The sequence below is a fragment of the Leptodactylus fuscus genome, chromosome 3, assembly GCF_031893055.1.
Source record: "Leptodactylus fuscus isolate aLepFus1 chromosome 3, aLepFus1.hap2, whole genome shotgun sequence".
Classification (NCBI taxonomy): domain Eukaryota; kingdom Metazoa; phylum Chordata; class Amphibia; order Anura; family Leptodactylidae; genus Leptodactylus; species Leptodactylus fuscus.
In genome coordinates this window covers 38,012,345-38,034,244 of record NC_134267.1, presented here as the reverse complement: position 1 = coordinate 38,034,244, position 21,900 = coordinate 38,012,345, and the positions used below count along the sequence as shown (strand labels likewise).

Genomic DNA, 21,900 nt, shown 5'->3' with positions numbered 1-21,900 from the left:
ATAGTGGAGTCTTTTTTTTTTTCCCCTACATTTCCATCTTGGATCATTTATGCAGAAATCTGTCTCACATGTGCTCTTTTCTTTAGAGCCTCAAGTCTGATGAAGAAGCTGAAATCGCCAAAGAGCCTCAGATCGAAAACTTCGAAGCACAAGGTAAAGTGAATCGTTTTATTAAAAATGGGGGTAGGGATGTATTCAGATGGTCAGGTGGGGGGGCTGTTAATACTGTCTTAGAAAAAATGCAAGACACATTTGTGTAATATAATTCACCTGTAAAATGAAAATAAAAAAATAAATCATCAAAACTGAATATAGTCTTAACTGCATCCCAAGTATGTCATGTGAATGCACCCTTAGGGCCTGTTCACATGGGGTAAACGTGCGTGTATTTTGGCAAAATACAAGTGTAAAATTAAAAACTCCCATTGACTTCAATGACATTTTACATGTGTATTTTGACGTTTTTTTTACACGTGTAAAAAAAAATGTCATTGAAGTCAATGGGAGTCTTATTTTTACACGTGTATTTTTTTTTTTTTTTTACACGTGTATTTTGCCAAAATACACGCGCGTTTACTCCGTGTGAACGGGCCCTTAGTCCGGCTGACTGTAGTTGCCAAAAGTAGCCTGGTGATGGAATTAGCCAGGAGACCCATATTGGGGTAGATTTATTAAGACTAGCATTTCGTACAGCAGTCTATAGGCCCCATTTGGCTTTAGTTATAAAAAAAAAATAATAATAATTGGCGCTTAGGTGTCCCTGACTTGCATTTGCAGAAAGTGACGAGGCAACAAGGGGATGTGTCACCCCTCTGGCTCAAGAAAGGGACTTGGTCCACATTATCATCTATCTGCCCCAGAAAACTGGTGAAGATGGGATAATAATACTCCTGTTTTGTTTTTGTTGTGGGGGAGGATTAGTGCACATGTCAAAGTCAGGAAGGAGAAGTCTAAGAGCTTCCTTTTACTTTTCCTTCTGAATTCACTTCTGATTTTGGCTCAGAAAACCGCCACAAAATCTGTAATAACAAAGCAATGAAATGGCTATAGACGTACATTCACATGGTGCAGTTAAGGGGAATCTGCCAGGGTGATTTTCGGACACTAAACCACCAGTCTTGTGGGTCTTAAAGCAACCTTACAGGTTCCCTTTAAAACTTGAAAAAGCCACTTTTTCTACAATGTGTAGAAGAGATTTACCAAAAAATTATTCACTTTGTTGGTACTGTAAAACACAGCGTTTGTTTCCACAGCAACCAAAAATATTTCTGCAAAGTGGGGCCTTAGGCTAAGGCCGCACAGGGCGTAAACACAGCGCTAAAGCGCAGCGGAAAGAACCACGGCGTGAACGCATTGCGGTTCTTTCCGCAGCGCTTTCAACAGAAAGTTCACTGAGTTTTCCTCTGCGGACTTTCTTTTAACATTATATCTATGGGAAAGCCACCGGCGTTTCCGTAGATATAATTGACATCCTGTGATTTACGAATTCGCAACGGCTTTTCAAATCGCAGTGTGTCCGCACTGTGTTTTTTTCTGCAAAGTGGGCATGGGATTCGCATGAATCCCATCCCCTTTGCTTGCACTGTAAAACGCCGCAATTTTTCCCGCAGCGTTTCCACCGCGGGCAAATTGTGGCGTTTACGCCCAGTGGGGCCCCGGCCTTAGGTTGGGTTTACAGAACTGAAGATCTGCATTTAGTTTCAGTAATGTCCAGCACATGTGACTCAACACCCCACCTGTACACTAACAGCCAGTTAACACCTGAGGGTTTCAGTGTATTGGGCATTACCATACAGGTGTGATGTCCAGTCACATGTGCTGGGCTTTGCTGCAATTTAATACCACTTGTAGTTCTTCGGCAAAAAAACGCCATGTACACCCATCCTCAAAATAATTTTTTTTTAAAAAAACTGCACTGTGTGAATGCACCCTGCTCCTCAGTGACTAAGGCCGGCTTCACACGGGGTATCACATTGAAAGCAATAGGTAAAAAAGCCTCCCATTGAGTTCAATGGGTAGCGTGCATAAGATGGAACCCATTGAAGTCAATGGGATTCTGTTTTACAGCGCTCACTCTGACACGTGTTTACTTGTCAGAATGACTGGTGCGTTACTCCATGTGAACGCTGCCTTATAGGGCGACACAAGAAAAAAACTGAATGAGAGCTTGTTTAGATTCTCTGGCACCTAAATGGTTAACATTAAAAGGGTTCTCCTGTAAGTCGGTTGGAACCTAACCAAAGCCCCTAGCTCTGGCCCACTGTGCTTTGGTAGTCTTTAGAGGCTCCCCATTGCTTTTGGATGGACCAGCTGCAGGGGTAGGGAGTATTTTAGACCACCAAATGTAGTTTGGATAGAGTAGTCTGACAAGTAGATGGCTAATATATGGAAATAAAGAAGGCCCTGTGATTTGAAAGAACTGCACAAGAAAAAAAATATGGCATTGAGTACTTTAACTATACGGTATAGAGGGTGTCCGGAAAGTAAGTACACAAAATGAAAGGGTGGACTTCAGCCGGTATATGAAGCGTTTTTTATTAATGAACATGTGACTGCAACTGCATCATGGCGGTGCTGCAGGTAGACAGAGATGTCGGTTTCCTATCCCTCACTGCACCATGTGAAAGGAGAAACAAAGAAGAGAAAGCGCTTTAATGGGAAATCAGTACTGTTACTTATTTACAAGAATTGCTTGAAGTGCTGGCCGCCTGCCTCCATGCAAGCAGTGCTACGCCGGGAGATGGATTGACGCACTTGTTCAGACTCCTGGCATGGGTGCTGGAGTTCTCTCCAAACCTCTGTAGGACATTTTCCTCAAACTCCGGGGTCCGCATACAGGGAGGTCGGCCCATGTGATCAGGTGCTTGAAACGTTCCACGCTAGAAAAGGTGGCGGTCAGCATTGACGAATGTACGTTGATTCGGCAGATGTCGGTTAGAGAACCTCTCTGCGTAAATCCTCCTTGCCGCATTAACATTTCCATCTGCGGCACCGTAGGCCAGATGCATGTCTGCTCGCTCCACCCATGGGAATCGATGCATGGCTTATGTCAACAAAATGCCTGAAAGCGAATACGCTTACATTTACTGTGTCGGTCTACCTGCAGCGCTGCCATGATGCATTTCTAGTGAGGGCTCGTTCACATCTGCGCCCGACACTCCGTACTTCAGGTTTCCGTTTCCTGCATAAAACAGAGCAGGAGACGGAAATCTGCAGGAGTCTTTCTCATCCATTCATTTGAATGGGTGAGAAAGATGTCCGGCCGTGAGCGGCGGTGAGCGCTTTATGCTCTCCACCGCGAAACCGGGTTTTATAATCCGGACACAGAGTCGGACATGCAGTACTCTGTGTCCGGATTTAAAAAAACGGTTTCGCGGCGGAGAGCATAAAACGCTCACCACCGCTGACGGCCGGACCCGGTCTGTGGTTTCCGTCTTCTGGCATGCAGAAGACGGAAACCACAGAACGGACAGCTGAACGCAGGTGTGAACCTAGCGTCACATGTTCTTTAATAAAAAACCGCTTCCTATACTGGCTAAACTCCACTCTTTCATTTTGTGTACTTACAACACCTCCACAACCATCTTATTGTTACACGGTGGACTGTATGTACATAGCAATATAGGGTGGCGGGAAACATATACTGAATCTGTTCTACCTCTGACCCTTTGTTAGGACAACTGAGGACATGGAATCCAGGTTTTTTTGAAAGTCCTAGAAGAATTTCCAATGCTCATTCTGATATGACTGAAAACCAGGTGCGGGACATCTGGGAGGAGCTGGGCATAGGGCACAATGGATACCTCAACAGGCAAGAGCTTGCCACTGTATGTAAGAACATTGGACTTGAAGATCTCTGCGTTGAGGTATGAGCAGCGAAGCTTTTGACTACATTGTCCCATTAAAATGTAAGGTCGCACACCTTCACCATGCCCATCTTTTTTAAGTGATGAAGACATTATAGATTTGAAGTCGCAATTTTTTTGCAAAAAACATACCTTGTACTTCAGAAAACTTGTATACATAGCATCATATGTCTGAGCCTTTGTCCTCATAAATTAACTAGGGATTGTCCAGTTTCAGCAATTTTTTTTTTTTTTTTTTTTTTACAGTATTCCAATATACTTTCTGTATCAATTCCTCACCGTTTTCTAGATCTCTGCTTGTTGTTGTCCATTCTGTTACTTCCAGTGGATAAAAATCATTCCATGGTCATGTGACGGACCCATAGATGCACAGCTTATTTATTTGCTGAATCTGGACAGCCCCTCGAATGCTCTCACTTTGGTAAAATTGTCACTGAGAAGCTTCCACGTTGAATAATACACTTTATAGCATTAACAACGCTCACATGAACATTTTGCTGTTAGATCAATGACCTTGGTGGGTGTAATATGATGTATTATTTGTGTTTTCTTAGGAGCTTGAAGACCTATTCAATAAACTGGACAGGGATGGAGATGGTAGGGTAAGCTTCCAGGAGTTTCAGGCGGGATTGTTCAGCCACGCACCTGTACCTACTGCCTCTACCCCACTCAAGAAGAGACACCAGGTGGGTGGATATATTCATAATGGTCTCCGCTAACTTATTACCTATCCTGACTAGTGGGACCTCCACTGGTCACAAAAATGGAGGTCCTACGTCCCTGTATGATATGAGCAGCAGGTTGTCCACTGCCACTCCTTTCATCTCTATGGGACTTCCGAACAGAGGCGAGTTAGAGCTCATGCTTGACCTCTTGCTCCCTTCATATAGGGTTGGGGACACTAATCTAGTCTTTTTTATGAAGAACGGGATAGCGTTCCTATTGTGGTTCTACAGTTCATACATGGCCGCCATCTTTCTCCTCTCACTATCTGTACAATATGTTTCATGTGAGCTTTTCAGAAGTTATCTTATATCTGTGCTTAGCAGGTAGAAGAGAATAGCCATAACACAGCCTCACAGTCCTTGCTCTCTGGGTACGGAGGCTTCCATCTTTTCTCCAGAATTGATGATGGGACTGGCTATGGAAACCCTGAGCAGATCCTGATCATTTGGGAGGAGGAAGGGATTCAAGATGGCAAAGATATATTAATGGTAAGAAACTAATTTTAGTTAGTATTTACTTTTAAGCTTATCCTAAGATTTACATTGTATCAGTAATCTCTTTGTGTTTGATCTTTTATCTATCTATCTATCTATCTATCTATCTATCTATCTATCTATCTATCTATCTATCTATCTATCTATCTATCTATCTCCTATCTATTTATCTATTTATCTGTCATCTATCTATCTATCTCCTATCTATCTATCTCCTATCTATCTATCTATTTATCTGTCATCTATCTATCTATCTATCTATCTATCTATCTATCTATCTATCTATCTATCTATCTAAATACTGACTGTTAGATTATACAGTTACTTTATTTTGTACATTAGATTAAGATGTACTTCATATATGGCTATCTCTACTACATAAGTCACTTGCTGTGTTATCTATAGAGCCTGGATTTTAATATAGAAGAACACGTGAACCTTTTGGAGCTCACCACCGCCTTAGACAATGAGTTACTTGCAACAAAAAACAGAATCTTCCTTGCTGCTTTAGCGTCCTACAAGCATGAGATACATCACCAGCAGTAAGTATAGTCCAGCTTCACAGTGAGGTGTCTGTAGTTGTCAATGGGGAAAATTTATTACGCCGCCTTTGCTAGTTTTCTGACATGCAAGCCATGATAAATTTGCAATTTTTTATGCAAGTTGGGTTTTTGTGCAAAGAATTGTGACCTGTCAGATTGATTATTACTTATGCAGGAAAACTTCCACAAATGATGCTGAAACTTGTGACACCTCCTCATAAATCAAGTGCAGCCTCCACCAAAACAAGAGGTTGAAAACTCTGGTCTTAATAAATCTCCTCCGATGAGCCACAGAGAATCCTATGTCCTGTGTCTGTCTAAGCAGATGATTTATTATTGTGGTTGTCTGTCCTGGAGTTACTTAATTGTAACACTGAGGCCTGGTTCACAGGTACAAGCAGCACTTTTCTCTAGGCATGATTCGTGCGAAAAACACACAGACCCCATTATAGTCTATGAGGTCCATGTGGTTTCTCTGCTAACTGCTTTTTAATGCGTTCAGTATTCTGTTCAGGGGGGTCCCCAAGCAGACTTCCCAAACGGAATACCGAATGCAGGTGTGAACCAGGCCTGATATTGAACCACCAAGAACAATATACAAAAGGGGAGATACTGGTGGAAATGGGCGTCTCCTGCAGTTTGTCTTGCCAGCATGGATGGTATAAAGTAAGACTCTCTCGGGATAGCTGCTGGCGGTTTACCAGAAGCCAAGGGCTTTCGCACGCTTCTCCAGTCTGGGATTCCAGTGCTGAGCATCTTCTCAGGCTTCTCCCCTAAACTGTTGAGTACACGCCACTCTTGGGCATACTGTGTGCCAGTGACTGAGTGTGCTGAAAAAGTTGGATTTTCCACCACCCACTGCTACACCTCTCTCAGATTCCTGCACGTAGTAAGACCATTACCCTCCAGTGCACCAGGGGTTTACACCCTCATAATACCTTTCATAATCTAAAAATTCAGGAGCATTTTTTCTCAGAACTCTGCATTGTTCTGTTTCCCGTATTTCTTCCTGGAAATATATGAATAAGTTGACAATAGGGTTTTACCACTGCCCTTATCATAGGGGCTTGTCCCTACACAATTTGACATTGTTGGCACTGACTGGACTGTGTTAGACCATACTGGGACACAACCCAACTGATAACACTCAGCTGTCAATTTATTCATACATTTCTAGCAGGAATAAAAGAGGAGCGGCACAATGCAAAGTTTTAAAACAGATGCTGCAAAGTTAATTATTTCATTGTATGCATTTACTTAAAGGGGTTGTCCCATATCAAGGATCCTATCTATACTAGTAGCTTATGTAAATTGAAGACTTTTTTTCCTAAATATATTGCTTTAGAAATATAAAAAAACAAGAAAACTTGATAATCTTCAGTAGTTGATACCTTTTTAATGGCTAACTCATAATGATGACAAATTATGACGTTTCGGAACGCTTGCTTTAGAAATTCTGCTTTGTTTGCCTGCTATGTGACCTTATTCCTCCCATTGTTTACACAGCGTTGCTATAACCACAGACCTATAGGACAAGTGACGTCACTTACTCAGTGCTCTTCCCGACAGGACAGTCGTTCAACTAATTGCAGTTTTGCTGATAAAGTCCTGTCTGTTATCTCTTTGTAAAGACACAGATAACACTGAGTCCATTCTCTACAACCATCTGCATATTATTTGATCTGTATAAGTGTTGTGAGACTTCTTCGGCCCGTTTAGCAGGAGGGAGGAGAAATGCAGGAAGTGAGAGAAAAGACTGCAGCCATACTGCTGAAACACTGAGATGGGAAAACCCCTTCTAGGGAGAAAATTCAAGTGTCACCACCGTGTTACATAGCACGTTAAAGTGATAAACAACAAACTTTTGTTATGTATGTCACTCTTGTAGATTTAGAGGAAACAAACAATATGCAAATGAGACATTTGGTGTACTGGGGGTGGACCTTCAGCCCTAGGAATATTGTCTTTGCCGCTTAAGTAGGATGGGTTATGTCATAGGAGTGTGGGGATAAACTCTTATTGTACAGGGTGACACAGGCAGGAAGTGGTGATGGTCTGAGTGGCAACATCAGTTCGCCAAGCAGCTGAAGACCCGCCCCCAGTGCACCAATTGCCTAATTTGCATAAGACCTCAAAATAGGTTTTCCAAATCTACAAAAGAGACTTGCATAACAAAGGTATGTGGTAAATCACTGTAATGTGCTCTCTAATTCAGTGGCGGGAAAGGTCATAGACTCCCTTTAAGACATGCCACAGACTCAGTTGATTCTAATTGTAAAAAGAAAGTTTTTTAATGTTCCCCATTTTGGTTTGCAGTGGTCACATTGAACAGATAACTAAAGAGAGAGACAAGGTTAAGCAGGATCTGGATAGAGCAGAGAAAAGGAACCTACAGCTGGCAGATGAAGTGGACGACCATAACTCTGTGATGGAGAGTCTCAATGAGAGCAAGATCAAGTGAGTTGGGCTAAGAAGCTAGCGCCCCCTGTTATTTGCAGTGCACTCACGCTATACCCTCTATTTCCTTTTGCTATGCAGAGACTTGAGACTTGTTTGCATTTCTAATTTCCATGTTTCTGTCTCCCCTTTATAAATATTGCGGACATTTACTAAGCTAAATTCTGACTGAAATTTAAAATTTACTAAACTGAAATTTTATAGTTTGCTCTAAAAATCTGGTGTACACACATTTAGTATGTGTTTTAGGCACTTTTATTCGGGTCTAACAGCATGAAAACTTCTGGAAAAAAATTAACCAACCAATAGGTGGTATAAAGCTAGACAGAGGTATCTAATAACCGCTGAGGTATAAGGGCTAGTTCACATGGGCACAGAGGGGGCAGATTATGGTGCGGAATCCACATCATAATCCGCCCCCTCACAATGGTAGTCTATGGAGACCGCTAGCGTTCTTTTTTCTGCTAGCGGCATGTTGCTTCTCAAGGAAAATAGAAGCGAGCTGCCCTTTCTTCAGGCGGAATCTGCAGCTGATTCAGCCACGGCGTCCGCCTCCTGGCAGCATGCTCCGGACTAGGCCCATTCATTTGGGCCTAATCCGGAGTGGAAAGCCGCACTGCACCGGTATCCCGTCGTGGCAGCCGCGACGGAATATGCGTACACGGAATTGCATGTGAACTAAGCATAAGAGTCACTGTGATAAATATGGCACATTTTAAGTCTGTCGTGCCTTAATGTACAATATCTATCTATTAGGTTAAGGTCACATTACCGTTACTTAAATAGGATCTTTTACCACCTCCACCAGCTCCAGTTCTTAGCATCAGTTAATAGGCGCTGCCCCACTGCTTCTAGCACAGAATTTTTTCTCTAGACCCCACCATTCCTGAGCAATCAATGCTGTTAGATTTGGTGCCTGATATGCTATTTAGTGTCTGTGCTGTCAGGAGGGCAGTGTCAGGCAGGAGCAGGTAAGGGCTGCATTCAGCCTAATTTAAAAAAAACACGACCGAAGCTTTCTTCCTTAGGTTTTTACTTTTCTAATGGAAGAAAATCAGCACTTTCTCTCTGTTACACAGGTAAACAAATATAATGGAAGACAATGCTGGTTACATCAGAGTCAATGGAACGGACACAAACAGAAGGGGCTCTGCCTGTGTCTGTTACTCTGGACAGATAATGTTCGTTGCTTTTATAAAGTGATGGATGACAGCAACGAACATTATTTTTTAAATTTATTTTTGTTTGTAGATTGGGAGCCCCCATATAGGTCTCACAATGTACATTTTTTTTCCCTATGTGTATGTCTTTGGAGTATGGGAGGAAATCCAGGCAAACATGGGGAGAACATACAAACTCCTTGCAGATGTTGTTCCTGGTGGGATTCGAACCCAGGACTCCAGTACTGCAAGGCTGCAGTGCTAACTACTGAGCCACCGTTTTGCCCCTACGTGGTAGTGTGAACATAGCCTTAGACAGATTAGTAAATCTGCTCCATTGGGTTTCTTGGCGGACCTTCCATAGAACAAGGGCATGGGACTGCTATAGCGGCAGTAGTGGAAGGTCATTGCAGTTACTTGTACCCACCACTAGAAGGAGCAGGCTGCACACTCGACTTCAGGGGCAGCTGTATAAATGTATTTGTAGTTGGTTTTCCTTTGTATAGCCTGTATGCAGCCACAACGATATCCTTAGAAAATAAAAGCAGTCCATACAGATCAATTATTATGAACCATATCAAATGTTTGCCTTGGGATCCCGCCATTCCTAGTTACACCACTGATTAATAACTAATATCATACAGAGATTTGGAGCAGGAGTACAAGCAGCGGCTTTCTGTGATTCGCACAGAGCTGGAAACTGAGAAGGATCATTTTCTGCAACAGTACGAACAGCAGAAGAAAAACCTGGAGATGGATCTGGCTAATATCCAGATGGAAGAAGCCTATCTAAGAGAAAAACTTAACTTGTCGATAAAGGTGAGGAATACCGTACCCCTGTAAACACCTCTGGGCATGAAGGAGTCAGGTGGCGAATTATTGGGAAACCATTTGTATATTCTCTCACTTTATCCAACTTTGAGGATGTATTCGCAGAGGTGGCTGTTTTCTAAATGTTCCTTTAAGTACATACTGAGAACAAAAAAAAAAGTGATATGACGTACTTTTGTCTTCCAAAAAAACAAGGAAGGATACGTTCTTTTTGCAATTAAAACCCCCTCCATAATATAATAAAAATAATGCATAGCTCCCAACCATTCCGCTTTTAATGGGAAAGTCCTGATTTTAAGTTTCTGTCCTGCGCAGCTTACCGCAATTCCCGCTCTGTCCCTGAAGTGTTTTACTTATTAGCAATCTTCCCCCCTGATCACCCTCCGCTCTTATAACAGTTAAAAGGCTGTAACCTTGATAAGAGTTGCTGGTGATCGGGGGAGCGCTTCACTACTGTACAAGGACCTGTGACATCACATGGTCATGTGACTAGGTGGGCGTAAAGTAAAGAGATGGAGAGGTGTGTCATCTAAGGTACTGAGAGGGCAGGGGGGTTTGTGAGATGCAGGGTAGAGAGTGTGTGTGTGTGGTGTACTTTGCTGAAGGGGAACATTATACTGGGGACAGAGATGGAGGGGGACATGAAACTAGGGGCACAGATGGAAGGGGAACATTATACTGGGGGCAGAGATGGAGGGGAGGACATGAACCTGGGGCAGAGATGAGGGGGAGTATGAAACTGGGGGCAGAGATGAGGGGGGCATGAAACTGGGGGAAGATGGAGGAGGGACATGAAACTGGGGGTAGATGAAGGGGGGCACTTAAACTGGGGGGATATTAAGGGGGACATTAAACTGGGGACAACTGGAGGGGGGCATTAAATTGTGAGAGTAGCTGAAGTGGAACCTGTCTGCCTCTAGTTACCCCCAGTTACCCTCAGTTCAGCTGCCATTAATTTATTGTTCCTCTCCAACTATCCTGACCGTTAATGTCACCCTCCAGCTGCTCCAGTTTCATGTCCCCTCTAGTTTACCCCAGTTTAAACTGGGGTACCAGGAGAGGGACTTAATACTGTGGGGCAGTTGGCAGGGAACATTATAATGTGGGGACATATAATGTACGGGTGACTGTAGGAGGATTATACTGTGTGGGGGCACATGAAAAATTCATGAGAATGGGCGGAATCTACATAAAAGTGGGCAGAGACAAATTTGCTGCGGCGTGCGGGTGCACATTTTGTCCCTCTTTCTGTTCTTCAAAAGTTTGGAGGTATGATAATGAACTAGCTTTTTGAGCCAAGATAATGCATACTGTATTTTGTCTGTATTACTAAGGACATGGTAACAACGTTGAATAGGTCCCTTAGGACTCTTGCTTTTTCTCACACCCCTTTTGTGTAATATTGCTTATTGAGCTATTCCGTACAGTTCTGACCCGTGTCCTCTTTACTATATTGTATTACAGGAGAACAGCAGGCTACAGAAGGAAATGGTCGAGGTTGTTGGAAAATTGTCAGAATCAGAACATGAGGTGCTAAAGCTACAGACAAGCATAGACAATATTCTAAAAGAAAAGGTAAAGCGCTCATTTAAAGGGGTAGTGTAGGATTAGAAAACATGGCTGACTTCTGTTTCTCAGGAAGTGACATCACATCTGTTGGCCCTGTTGCAGTTCAATCCAGTTTATTTTAATGGGATTGTTTGGTGCATTGCCAGGTGACCAATAGACATGAAGTCACTACCTGACAAGAAGAAGAAAGCAGCCACGTTTTCTAATCCTACACAACCCTTTTAAGTATTAAACCTGTATATATGGTAACTTCATACTGTAGAGGCAGCAAAGTGTTGACAAATAAGCCATGTGCTATGAATTTTACACTGGTATACATTATTGGCTGTTGTGTAGTATTTCCGCCTTATGGCAAATACGGTATGCGTCATAACTAGGGTTGAGTGATCGTGTTCGGAAAAAATCGGATTCCGATCGGTGATTGAGAAAATTTCACAATCTCGATCGGAATTCCGAACACGATCTTTTTAGGTGGGATCGAGATCGGTAGTATTTTCCACAATGCCTTCACACTGAGTATATAGCGTATACTCAGTGTGAAGGTTCCACTGCGGTTCCATAGGAATGAATGGAAGCAGCCGGCACACAGCCTTAACTCTCTGCGCGCCGGCTGCCTCCATTCATTCTAATGGGAGACTAAAATAGCATCTCTAGTAGCTACTTACCTCCAGAGATGGCTGCTCTGGTGTTCTTCGCCTCGCTACCGCTCCAGCTGCAGTCTTCTTCGCCTTGCTGCCCCCTCCCTGCCAGGTTCGGAGAGTGTGGGTGGGTACAGGGCAGGGAGACGTGACGTCCCCCCTCCCAGTACCCGCCCACACTCTCCTAACCCGCCCACACTCTCCTAACCTGGGAGGCAGGGGGCAGCGAGGCGAGAATTGCAGCTGGAGTGGCAGTGAGGCGAAGAACAGCGGAGCAGCCATCTCTGGAGGTAAGTGGACACCAGGGGGGACTAAGTAGCCAGAGGATTAAAAAAAAAATCCTCTGGCTACTTAGTGATTCACTACACAGCGTGGATTCTAACAATTAAAGCGTTCAATTGTTAGATTCCATGCTGTATAGTGAATAGGATTGCTTTTAAAATCCGATCTCCGATTAGTAAAAAAAAAAAATCCCATTGACTTGCATTGGGATCGAGATTGGGTTCGAATGAAAAATGATCGGAAATCGGATATTAAAATCGATCCTGAAAAGTCAAGATCGTCTCAACCCTAGTCATAACAAGATGTAAAAGACCGGTAAAAAAAACAAAACATAGAACTAATAAAGAACATGGAGAAACATACAGTATTTATACGGCAAGTTGCTGAATAAATATGTCACCTAGGCTTGCATCATTTCAGCTCCATATCCACGTCAAAAACTGGAAGATGTTTAATTTTCCTTTTTTATATGGTTTGTTCTCCTCCATGGACACCCCTATTCCAATCACTTAAAGCGTGCCTAAACTTTTAACCTTTTGTTTCCCATTTTATTAGTCCTTAGTGCAGGTGAGTAGTTTGTAATATTAAAGAGGTTGTCAAGGCTTCAATTTTATTTTTTAATAAGGCAAGGGCAAGGTTAAATAAACATACTCGCCTGTCCCTGATGCTCCGGTGTCTTCTCATCGCGATCCGGTGCTGCTGCTAAGCTGTCTTTTTGCAGTAGAATTTCATGCCGGCTGTGATATCCGGTGTCCCATCCACTGATTGGCCCAGCGGTCACGTGACCAATGATGCCAATCAGTGGCCTCAAGAAGAGACACGGGATGTCACAGTTAGTGACATCCCGTGCCCCTTGCTAGGCCACTAATTTGCCTTCAAAAATCATGTGCGGCAGGAAATTCTGCTACAGAACTACAATGAACCGACAGGACTGGACTGCCAGGAAGGCAACAGAGCAACAAGGACAGGTGAATGGTTTTTTTTGTTTTTGTTTTTGTTTTTTCCATCCGCCCCCCAGCTTAATAATAATAATAATAATAATAAAATACATCTTAGTCTGGACAAACCCTTTAAGTGAAAAAACAGGCACTTTTCTTAATTTCCCTACTTCTGTGTATGGATTTGATCTGGAGCAGACGTCTGTTCAGCTCTAAGTGGAAAGTAATAGAAGTCTATGGAAAGGTCTGTGGAGAGTCTGTGTCTCGTCTGTCTCTTCCTGCTTCTCCCCTCTGTGTATGTAGATAGTCATAAGAGCAGACAAGAGGAAAACTATTCAAGAAACCTGCACTTATCTGTAATAAATTATATTTCATTATTTGATTTATGAAAGTTTTAAAAGCTTGGCCACGCTTTCATCTTCAGGCAGACGTATTTGTGGCAGCTTGGGATGTGATTTTTGAGTGGATAGGCAATATAAAGAGAGGAATTTTCCACCCTGGTAACAAACACTTCTGCCTTTGGCTTAAAAAACAGCAAAATGAATGTGTGTTTCATATAAAATGATTCTATACGAGACTAATGTATTAATGTGCTTGTGTAACAGAAACTGGCTGATCCTCATAGCGTAGAGTTTATCACTCAGGAGGAGAAATTTGCAGAGATCATCAGGCAATATGAAATCCAGTGTCGAGTGAGTACACATTTATTCATGTATTTGTGCATTCTTAGAGAACGTTCACACTACAGTTGTCAGCATCCATCAGAAATGGTTTACAAGAGGCGGTAACAGATTCGTCAAAAAACCCGTTCATTTCAGTGGGATTTGTTCTGTTGTCCGTAGACGTCCATTTTCATCAAAGCCTTCACACGTGTGATGTTTTGGCGGAGATAATAATGCGGGGTGCAGAACTTTTGACCCTAAAAATAACGGGCTTATAAAGGTTGTGAAATGTCTGATATTTTTTAAAGGGGTATTCGCACCTCACATACTCATCAGTCTTTACTGCTATAAAATCTTCTTTCTTCCTGGTTTCTTGCATCATTTGTGGGCGGGGTTTCACAGGCAACCTGCCGTTTAGCTCCGCCCACCCATATTGGACTATGAAGTACAGGCAGCAGCAACTCCATTCTGTGTTACATACAGAGACTGCCTGTCTCTGCCATAATGAACACAACTGAATTAGCTAGCCTGATAATTGGGGAACAGAAGAAATGAAAGCAGCTCCTCTCCTCTATCTTCTAACAGGAATCTAGGTCACGTGGTGTAGACACAGGAATAGCTAGATACACAGGCTCGCTTCCGTGCACTTAGCCCCTTCTCCCTCCCCCCTCAGAGCAGCAGATACATCACTTGACTCATGAGCAGCTAGGTCAGGGCTGTGGCCACAAAGAATTGAATAAAGTAAGATAGTGGACAAACAAAGCAGTTTTGCTGAAGCAGTGTATTTAGGAAAAGTCTTACATCCACATTAACAAGCAATATAGATAGGATCCTTGTGATGGGACAACCCCTTTAACATCATTGACTATGGTTAACAGACGTATGATAGATGGTGATGCCTGTTTTTTTTCCTGCAAAAACTCAGAAAAGCTAGGCTCAGATCTGTGTTGGAGACTTCATTGCAGAAACCACCACAAATCGGCACACACACAGCAGAACTAATTATGGTCAATAGGGCCCGCTGGTGTCTGTGTGTAACTGCAGTTTGAGGGTAAGTTCACACTGGGTTTTTTGGTCGGATCCTGAAGTGGAGGCCGCCTCAGGTTCCGAACCAAAATATGGGTAGTGCATCGGTATCCAGTCGCGCACTCCGCTCCGGATTAGGCCCAAATGAATGGGCCTAGTCGGGAGGGAGTGTCTGCAGGCGGATGTCGCGAGGCGAATCCACCTGAAAGAATGAGCATCTGGCTTTTTTTTCCGGGAGCCGGAACAAACAGCTCCCGAAAAAATTAACTGAGCCGTCCTTTTTGGTCAAGATTTTGAGGCGGATACAGCGTACCCTTAGAGGTCCGGCTCTCCCTCATTCGGGTCCCCCACAAAGCTGGTGTTAACCTAGTGAAAGCAGAACAAAAGACCCCCTGAAAAACGGACTGCATAATAACGGAGAATAAACGGATGTTAATATGTCTGTTTTGTCTTTTTTTAAAAAAAAAAAAAAAAAACTTTCACGTTAAATGGATCAGTTGAAGAAAAAAAACAAACACATTAACATTTAGTGTTGAGCGAATAGTATTCAAATCCTAGATTTGAATACCTCCGCTGCCATAGGAATGCATGGGAGCAGCCGATTGTGAAGGGGTTAAGCACTGGCCGGCTTCAATGCATTCCTATGGGAGTAAGTTTTTCGAAACTAAGATTTGAATACTAATCGCTCAACACTAACATCCATTAGTTTTTTGTTTTTGTTTTTTTACAGACCATATATATAACCTATATATTACATTGTGCCGTTTAGAATTTTCATGTTATCGAAACGTGTTTTGTCAAAAATATTATTAATAATTTCTGATCACAGAGACTTCCCCATAACCCCCCACCCCCCGCCACCCTCCAAGATAAGATGTGGACAGTAGAAGATCTAAGTGAATTACCAGGAGGTTAACTAGTTATTACTTACTTTTAGTGGTAGATCGTAGCTCAATTTATGTTTCTCTTATTCTCTTTTTTTTAATCAAAAATATCTGACTGACACATTTCTGCTATGGAAACCTAGAGGGTAAAGGTGAGCCTGCGTGACCCCTACTAATGTTTGGAGTTCCCGCATGCTGATTTACAGCAAAACATTCCTGCTGTGCCTTGTGAACAGATCATACAATGCATGCCTTCAGTTATCTATGATGAGCTTCAAGCAGTCTTGTTGTCCCCGGTGCAATTTTTTTGTCCGGGGCCCTCTACTTCATCCCTACAGTGAATTCTTGATAGTGATGGTTATGGGTGCTAAGGAGTTTAATCCTCCTTAGTGTGGTTAGGGTAATCTGTGGGTCTCCTTGGCTTATGGGCCAGATAGAAGCTGCAATCTCAATACTGATGCCAGGGCTTTGAAGAAACGATGGTGTTGCGGTTTACCTCTTTGGAGCAATAAGAGTGCACTATAAAGAACATTGGGATATTGACGCAGTCCTTGCCAGTCTGTTGCAGTAGTTTTAACAGACGTTTATGGGTTTTCTCCTGTAGGAATTACGTGATCGCAATGATGAACTTCAGATGCAGTTGGAAACTCTCCGATCCCAGCTTAGTGAAAGTAGATATTCTCGCTTATTGGCCAAGATGAAAGACAACAAACTGCTGCACCACAAAGCAAGGGATAAGATTGATGACGGCCATAGTAAGTCTCTCATGTACTAAACACCTGTATTCCCCCCACTACTTTATCAAGTGGTGACTATTAGCATGAGCACAAGCCATTTGGTTCAGGCCACATCCACGCCATTTCCAGGGCCCTGCCTGCAGTGGAACAGTGTGCAGCCATTGGCTATCGTTCAGATGTGGAGTGAATATGGCTAGAGACAAATGGTTGTCCTCAGTCTTGCCTGTAGTTACAATTATTAAAATTATGTCCAACAGAAACCTCTGCAAAAAAGGGGATATCCTTGAAGCCCAGAAGAAGTGCCTCAGCTGCAGGATCCTGTGGTAAGTAACATGCACGATTTTCCTAGCCTTAGTATTGGGATCTTTCCATATGAGGGCGGGTTCACACCTGCGCCCGGTCTCCGCTTTGTGAGTTTCTGTCTTCTGCCTGAGAAACTGGACAGGAGACAGAAACCTGGCAGTCAGTGTCCGCCCGTGAGCGTCTTCTGCCTCTCTGCGGTGAAACATTTTTTTTTTTTTTAACCGGACACAAAGTCCTGCATGTCCGACTTTGTGTCCGGTTAAAAAAAACTGTTTTGCCGCGGAGAGGCACAAGACGCTCACAGGCGGACACTTTGCAAACCCATTTAAGTAAATGGGTTCAAAAACTGACTGCAGATTTCCATCTCCTGTCCAGTTTCTCGGGCAGAAGATGGAAACCTTTCTGCTCAGGGAGATACGCATTGATTTTAATGAGCCTATATTATACTTTAATTTTCAGTAAATAATTCGGTTTTCTGATCAATCGCATGAAATATGATCTAAAATTTCCATATGAATTCAAGTTTCCAAATTAGAAAGTATCAATGGTACTGCACACTCAACTTAATGGTGTGGTGCTAGCAGTAATAGGGTCCTCCGACCCGTATAACCAATAAGGATAGATGCTGCTGCATACACTAACGTTCAAGAAGTTGCGATTATTTATTCAAAAGGTGAATAATTATTACAGTGATAACACCATGAACATAAAGCAAATAGGCATATATGAACAAAGTGAGGACTAGATCAGGGTATATGACGTTTCGGTCATGCGACCTTCATCAGAGTTGATCTAGTGTGGGGCAGGCCCGGAGATAAGTGTCGTCACTTTGTTCATATATGCCTATTTGCTTTATGTTCATGGCGTTATCACTGTAATAATTATTCACCTTTTGAATAAACGCATCTTCTTGAACGCTAGTGTATGCAGAAGCATCTATCCTTACAAGTTTCCAAATTAGGCAATCCCTTTTAGGTGCTATATTTGGTCAAATGGTTTATAGCATCAGTTAATCGTTATTACTGCTTTATGGTATTTGTGCATATTCATTTTAGGACTTCAAGCTTCCTCTGTGAATATGGAAGTTGAGCTGACAAAACATCAAGTAAAAGAGCTGCAGCAAGAAATCCAGGACCTCAAAATACAACTAGAAACTAAGGTGAGTGCAGAAGAGAGAGGCATTTTGAAAACACACACTATATAATATAAATAAATATATATATATATATATTATAATAATTTCTAAATAATTATTCGGGATTATCTTTATTTAGAACTCTACATTATACTATTCCTCTGTAATTACGAAAAATGTATAGTTGGATTGATAGCGAGGTGTTATGATGGAGTGTCCCCCTACCGATTCTCACACCGTTCAACCAGTGCTGTATCTGTCTGGGGTGACCTAGCTATGCCGGAACATGGAGGTGCTGGGTCTGGGACTGGCAATGGGAAATGCTCTATATCTCTTTCCAGTGAAGGTGAAGCCTCAATTTTGGAGCTGATGTGATTGATACAGTAGGGAACTGCATAAATATCCTAAAAAAAATTCTGCTTAAACCATGCCTGCTGTGACCATATTAGGCTGGGGACAAACAGGCAGTACTCAAAGCGGGTTCACTTCTGCAAACTTACCGGTGTCAGCATAGTGGATGAGAGTTCTGCAAGTCTCACTCATAAGCTGCTACTAAACCTTGCAGCAGGTCTATTGTTTCTGCCAGATATGAGAGTTGGACACTGTTGGGAACCGGCAGAAATTTCAGCTTTCAGAGAAATGTGTTGCTGAATTTCCCATCCATTGTGTCCCCAGCCCTAAACACGTTGGTTTTTCTCTTACGTGTTGGGATAGCTTCTGTGGCATATGTTCATCAGAAGGTTGTAACCTGTACCTCTTAGATCCTTCATTGTTAAAATTATACAGTGCTATACATTTTATTAAATGCAAGTCACTGTATAGAATAGCAGAGCTTGCTTCACCACTGTATATACTAATACAAGACAAGCTCCATCGAAAACCACTGAGCGGAAGGCAAAATAGTCTTCATTAGGGTTGAGCCGATCTTGACTTTTCAGGATCGATTTTGAAATCTGATTTCCGGTCATTTTTCATTTGAACCCGATCTCGATCCCAATTCCGATCCCAATGCAAGTCAATGGGATTTTTTTTTTTACTAATCGGAGATCGGATTTTAAAAACAATCCTATTCACTATACAGCATGGAATCTAACCATTGAACGCTTTAATTGTTAGAATCCACGCTGTGTAGTGATTTTTTTTAAATCACTAAGTAGCCAGAGGATTTTTTTTAATCCTCTGGCTACTTAGTCCCCCCTGGTGTCCACTTACCTGCAGAGATGGCTGGTCCGGTGCCCGGTGTTCTTCTTCACCTCGCTGCCCCCGCCTCCTAGGTTAGGAGAGTGTGGGCGGGTTAGGAGAGTGTAGGCGGGTACTGGGAGGGGAGATGTCACATCTCCCCGCCCTGTACCTGCCCACACTCTCCTAAGCCACAAGCCCCGCCTTCTTCCTAGCTCTTTAACAATAACCTGGGAGGTGGGGGCAGCGAAGCGAAGAAGAACGAGAACACCGGGCACCGGACCAGCCATCTCTGCAGGTAAGTAGCTGCTAGAGATGTTAGCTAGTCTCCCATTAGAATGAATGGACGCAGCCGGCGCGCAAGGGGTTAAGGCTGTGTGCCGGCTGCTTCCATTCATTCCTATGGAACCGCAGCAGAGCCTTCACACTGAGTGTACACTCTGCTCAGAATGAGTGGAGTGTATACTCCTTGTGAAGGCTAACATTGTTAGCTTTTCCCACAATGCTTGGCCAGTAGCAAAGCATTGTGGGAATTATTTAACCAATCTCGATCCCACCTAAAAAAAATCGTGTTCGGAATTCCGATCACGATCGTGAAATTTTCTCGATCGCCGATCGGAATCCGATCTTTTCTGAACACAATCGCTCAACCCTAGTCTTGACTTACTGAATGGGGTGTATGAATAAGTGTACCAGAGCCTCTCCCAGGACACAGACATTGCAGTGTGAACGTAGCCTTAGCGGAATTTTAATACTTTCATTAATATTTTGTGTAAAAAAATTTTAATTTGATGACATTGTTTAAGGTGAACTATTACGAGCGGGAGCTTGAGCTGATGAAAGCCAATTTTGAGAAAGAGCGAAAAGACATTGAGCAGAACTTCAGATTAGAGATCAGCGAGCTAGAGGAGCAGAAGGCGGACCTTGAGGAACTCAATACGAAATATCAAGAGGTCATAGACAGCCTGAGAGAACAACTCCCTATATCTGGCCACATCCAAGAAATGGAGAAAAAATTTGAAAAAGAGAGAGCTGCCATGGAAGAGTATTATGCCAAAGAAATCTCGGCACTGGCCCAGAGGCTGACCAAAGAGAAGGAACAGCTGGAGGAGGATCTAAGGAGGACACATCAGCATGAACTTCAGTCAGTGAGGTCTGATATCACATATTTACTCTATGGTATTCTAGAATAGACGCATTTCTGCAGACTAGTCTTAGAGCATGTCTCGTTGCCGTTGTCCAGTGACTTCCGACTTGTGACTTGCCGGCATCACCTTCTTTCTGCAGACTTTAAATGCTTGCTGCGGCCATCTTGTTTTCTGCTTCCCTGTATTGTATGCAGCTGGACTGCTATATAATAATGCATGCTTATGTTCTTGATGGAATTCTGCCTTTCATGCATGGCTTGATGTCTTCTTTGTTTTTTGTACTAGCTTACATGCCTCTATGTTTATGTACATTGCGGGACTGTATGTACTGTACCACTTAAAGTGCACTTAATGTATGAAAGGGTTTTGTTTTTTTTACCTTTCATATAACATGCATAGCTATTCGATGTCAGAGGATGTAGCCCATGCCGCCATGTTTTTGTTCCTCTGTCAGGAGAATTGTGCTGTGCCTTACCACTGGTGCTGGTCACTTGCCACGGGTTTTAATGAGATACATTCTCTATATATTAACAAAAAACACCCAATTTTTGGCTGAAGGTGTTATATATTTTTTATCAGATCACGTAATTATTAAACATATTTTAAGTTTGCTAATATCTTCGCTTCAGTTTCTTTTTATTGCTCTCTGATTTATTTACTCCCTTAAAGGGGTTTTCCAGGTTAAAATTATTAACGAACTCCCCTTAGGAAAAGTTATCAGTATCAGATTGGTGGTGTCTGCCACCCATTGGCTGTTGTCAACAGCTGATAGAAAATGGAGCAGGAAGCAGACAGCTCCGATCTTTGTGTAGTGGCCAGACCAGGTTACTTCAGAACATCTCCCATTCACTTGAATAAGAGCTGATCTGCAGTGACTCGGTTCAGCCACTACACAGTGAACAGAGCTGTCTGCTCCCTGCTCCATTCTCTGTATAAGAACTACTAGTTGATTGGTAGGGGTTTAACACCCAGGACCCCAATCTTTAGGGCTGTCAGACCCCTACCAATATTTGTAGCCTGGAAAACTCCTTTAGGGTAAGGCCCCACGTTTCAGAAAAGCTGCTATTTTTGTGACAGATTTTACTGCTTTTTTTTTTTTTTTTTTTTGGAGCCAAATCCAGGAGTGGAGCAGAAGAGAGAAGTATAAGAGCTTCCTATATATTTGCCATTACCGCTGTAGCCACTCCTGGGTTTGACTAAAAAAAAAATGCAGCAAGATCTGCAACAAAAAAGCAACTTTTCTGCAACGTGGGGTCTTAATAGGACAAGCCATGTCCTCAAATAAATTGGCAGGCAGCATACGTTAAATCCCGCATGACCTCT

General features: G+C 42.7%; 1 protein-coding gene across 1 annotated transcript in view; it reads left to right on the top strand.

Moving 5' to 3' along the window:
- NINL (ninein like) overlaps positions 1 to 21,900 on the top strand; it is an 87,376-nt gene that overhangs the window by 45,687 nt on the left and 19,789 nt on the right. The window contains exons 5-17 of the mRNA XM_075267397.1: positions 87 to 153; positions 3,676 to 3,866; positions 4,421 to 4,552; positions 4,913 to 5,080; positions 5,492 to 5,628; positions 7,945 to 8,085; positions 9,890 to 10,064; positions 11,541 to 11,651; positions 14,109 to 14,195; positions 16,680 to 16,830; positions 17,070 to 17,135; positions 18,171 to 18,274; positions 20,236 to 20,582. Of these exons, the coding sequence (XP_075123498.1) occupies positions 87 to 153; positions 3,676 to 3,866; positions 4,421 to 4,552; positions 4,913 to 5,080; positions 5,492 to 5,628; positions 7,945 to 8,085; positions 9,890 to 10,064; positions 11,541 to 11,651; positions 14,109 to 14,195; positions 16,680 to 16,830; positions 17,070 to 17,135; positions 18,171 to 18,274; positions 20,236 to 20,582 (1,877 nt within the window). The remainder of the gene's footprint in view (positions 1 to 86; positions 154 to 3,675; positions 3,867 to 4,420; positions 4,553 to 4,912; positions 5,081 to 5,491; positions 5,629 to 7,944; positions 8,086 to 9,889; positions 10,065 to 11,540; positions 11,652 to 14,108; positions 14,196 to 16,679; positions 16,831 to 17,069; positions 17,136 to 18,170; positions 18,275 to 20,235; positions 20,583 to 21,900) is intronic.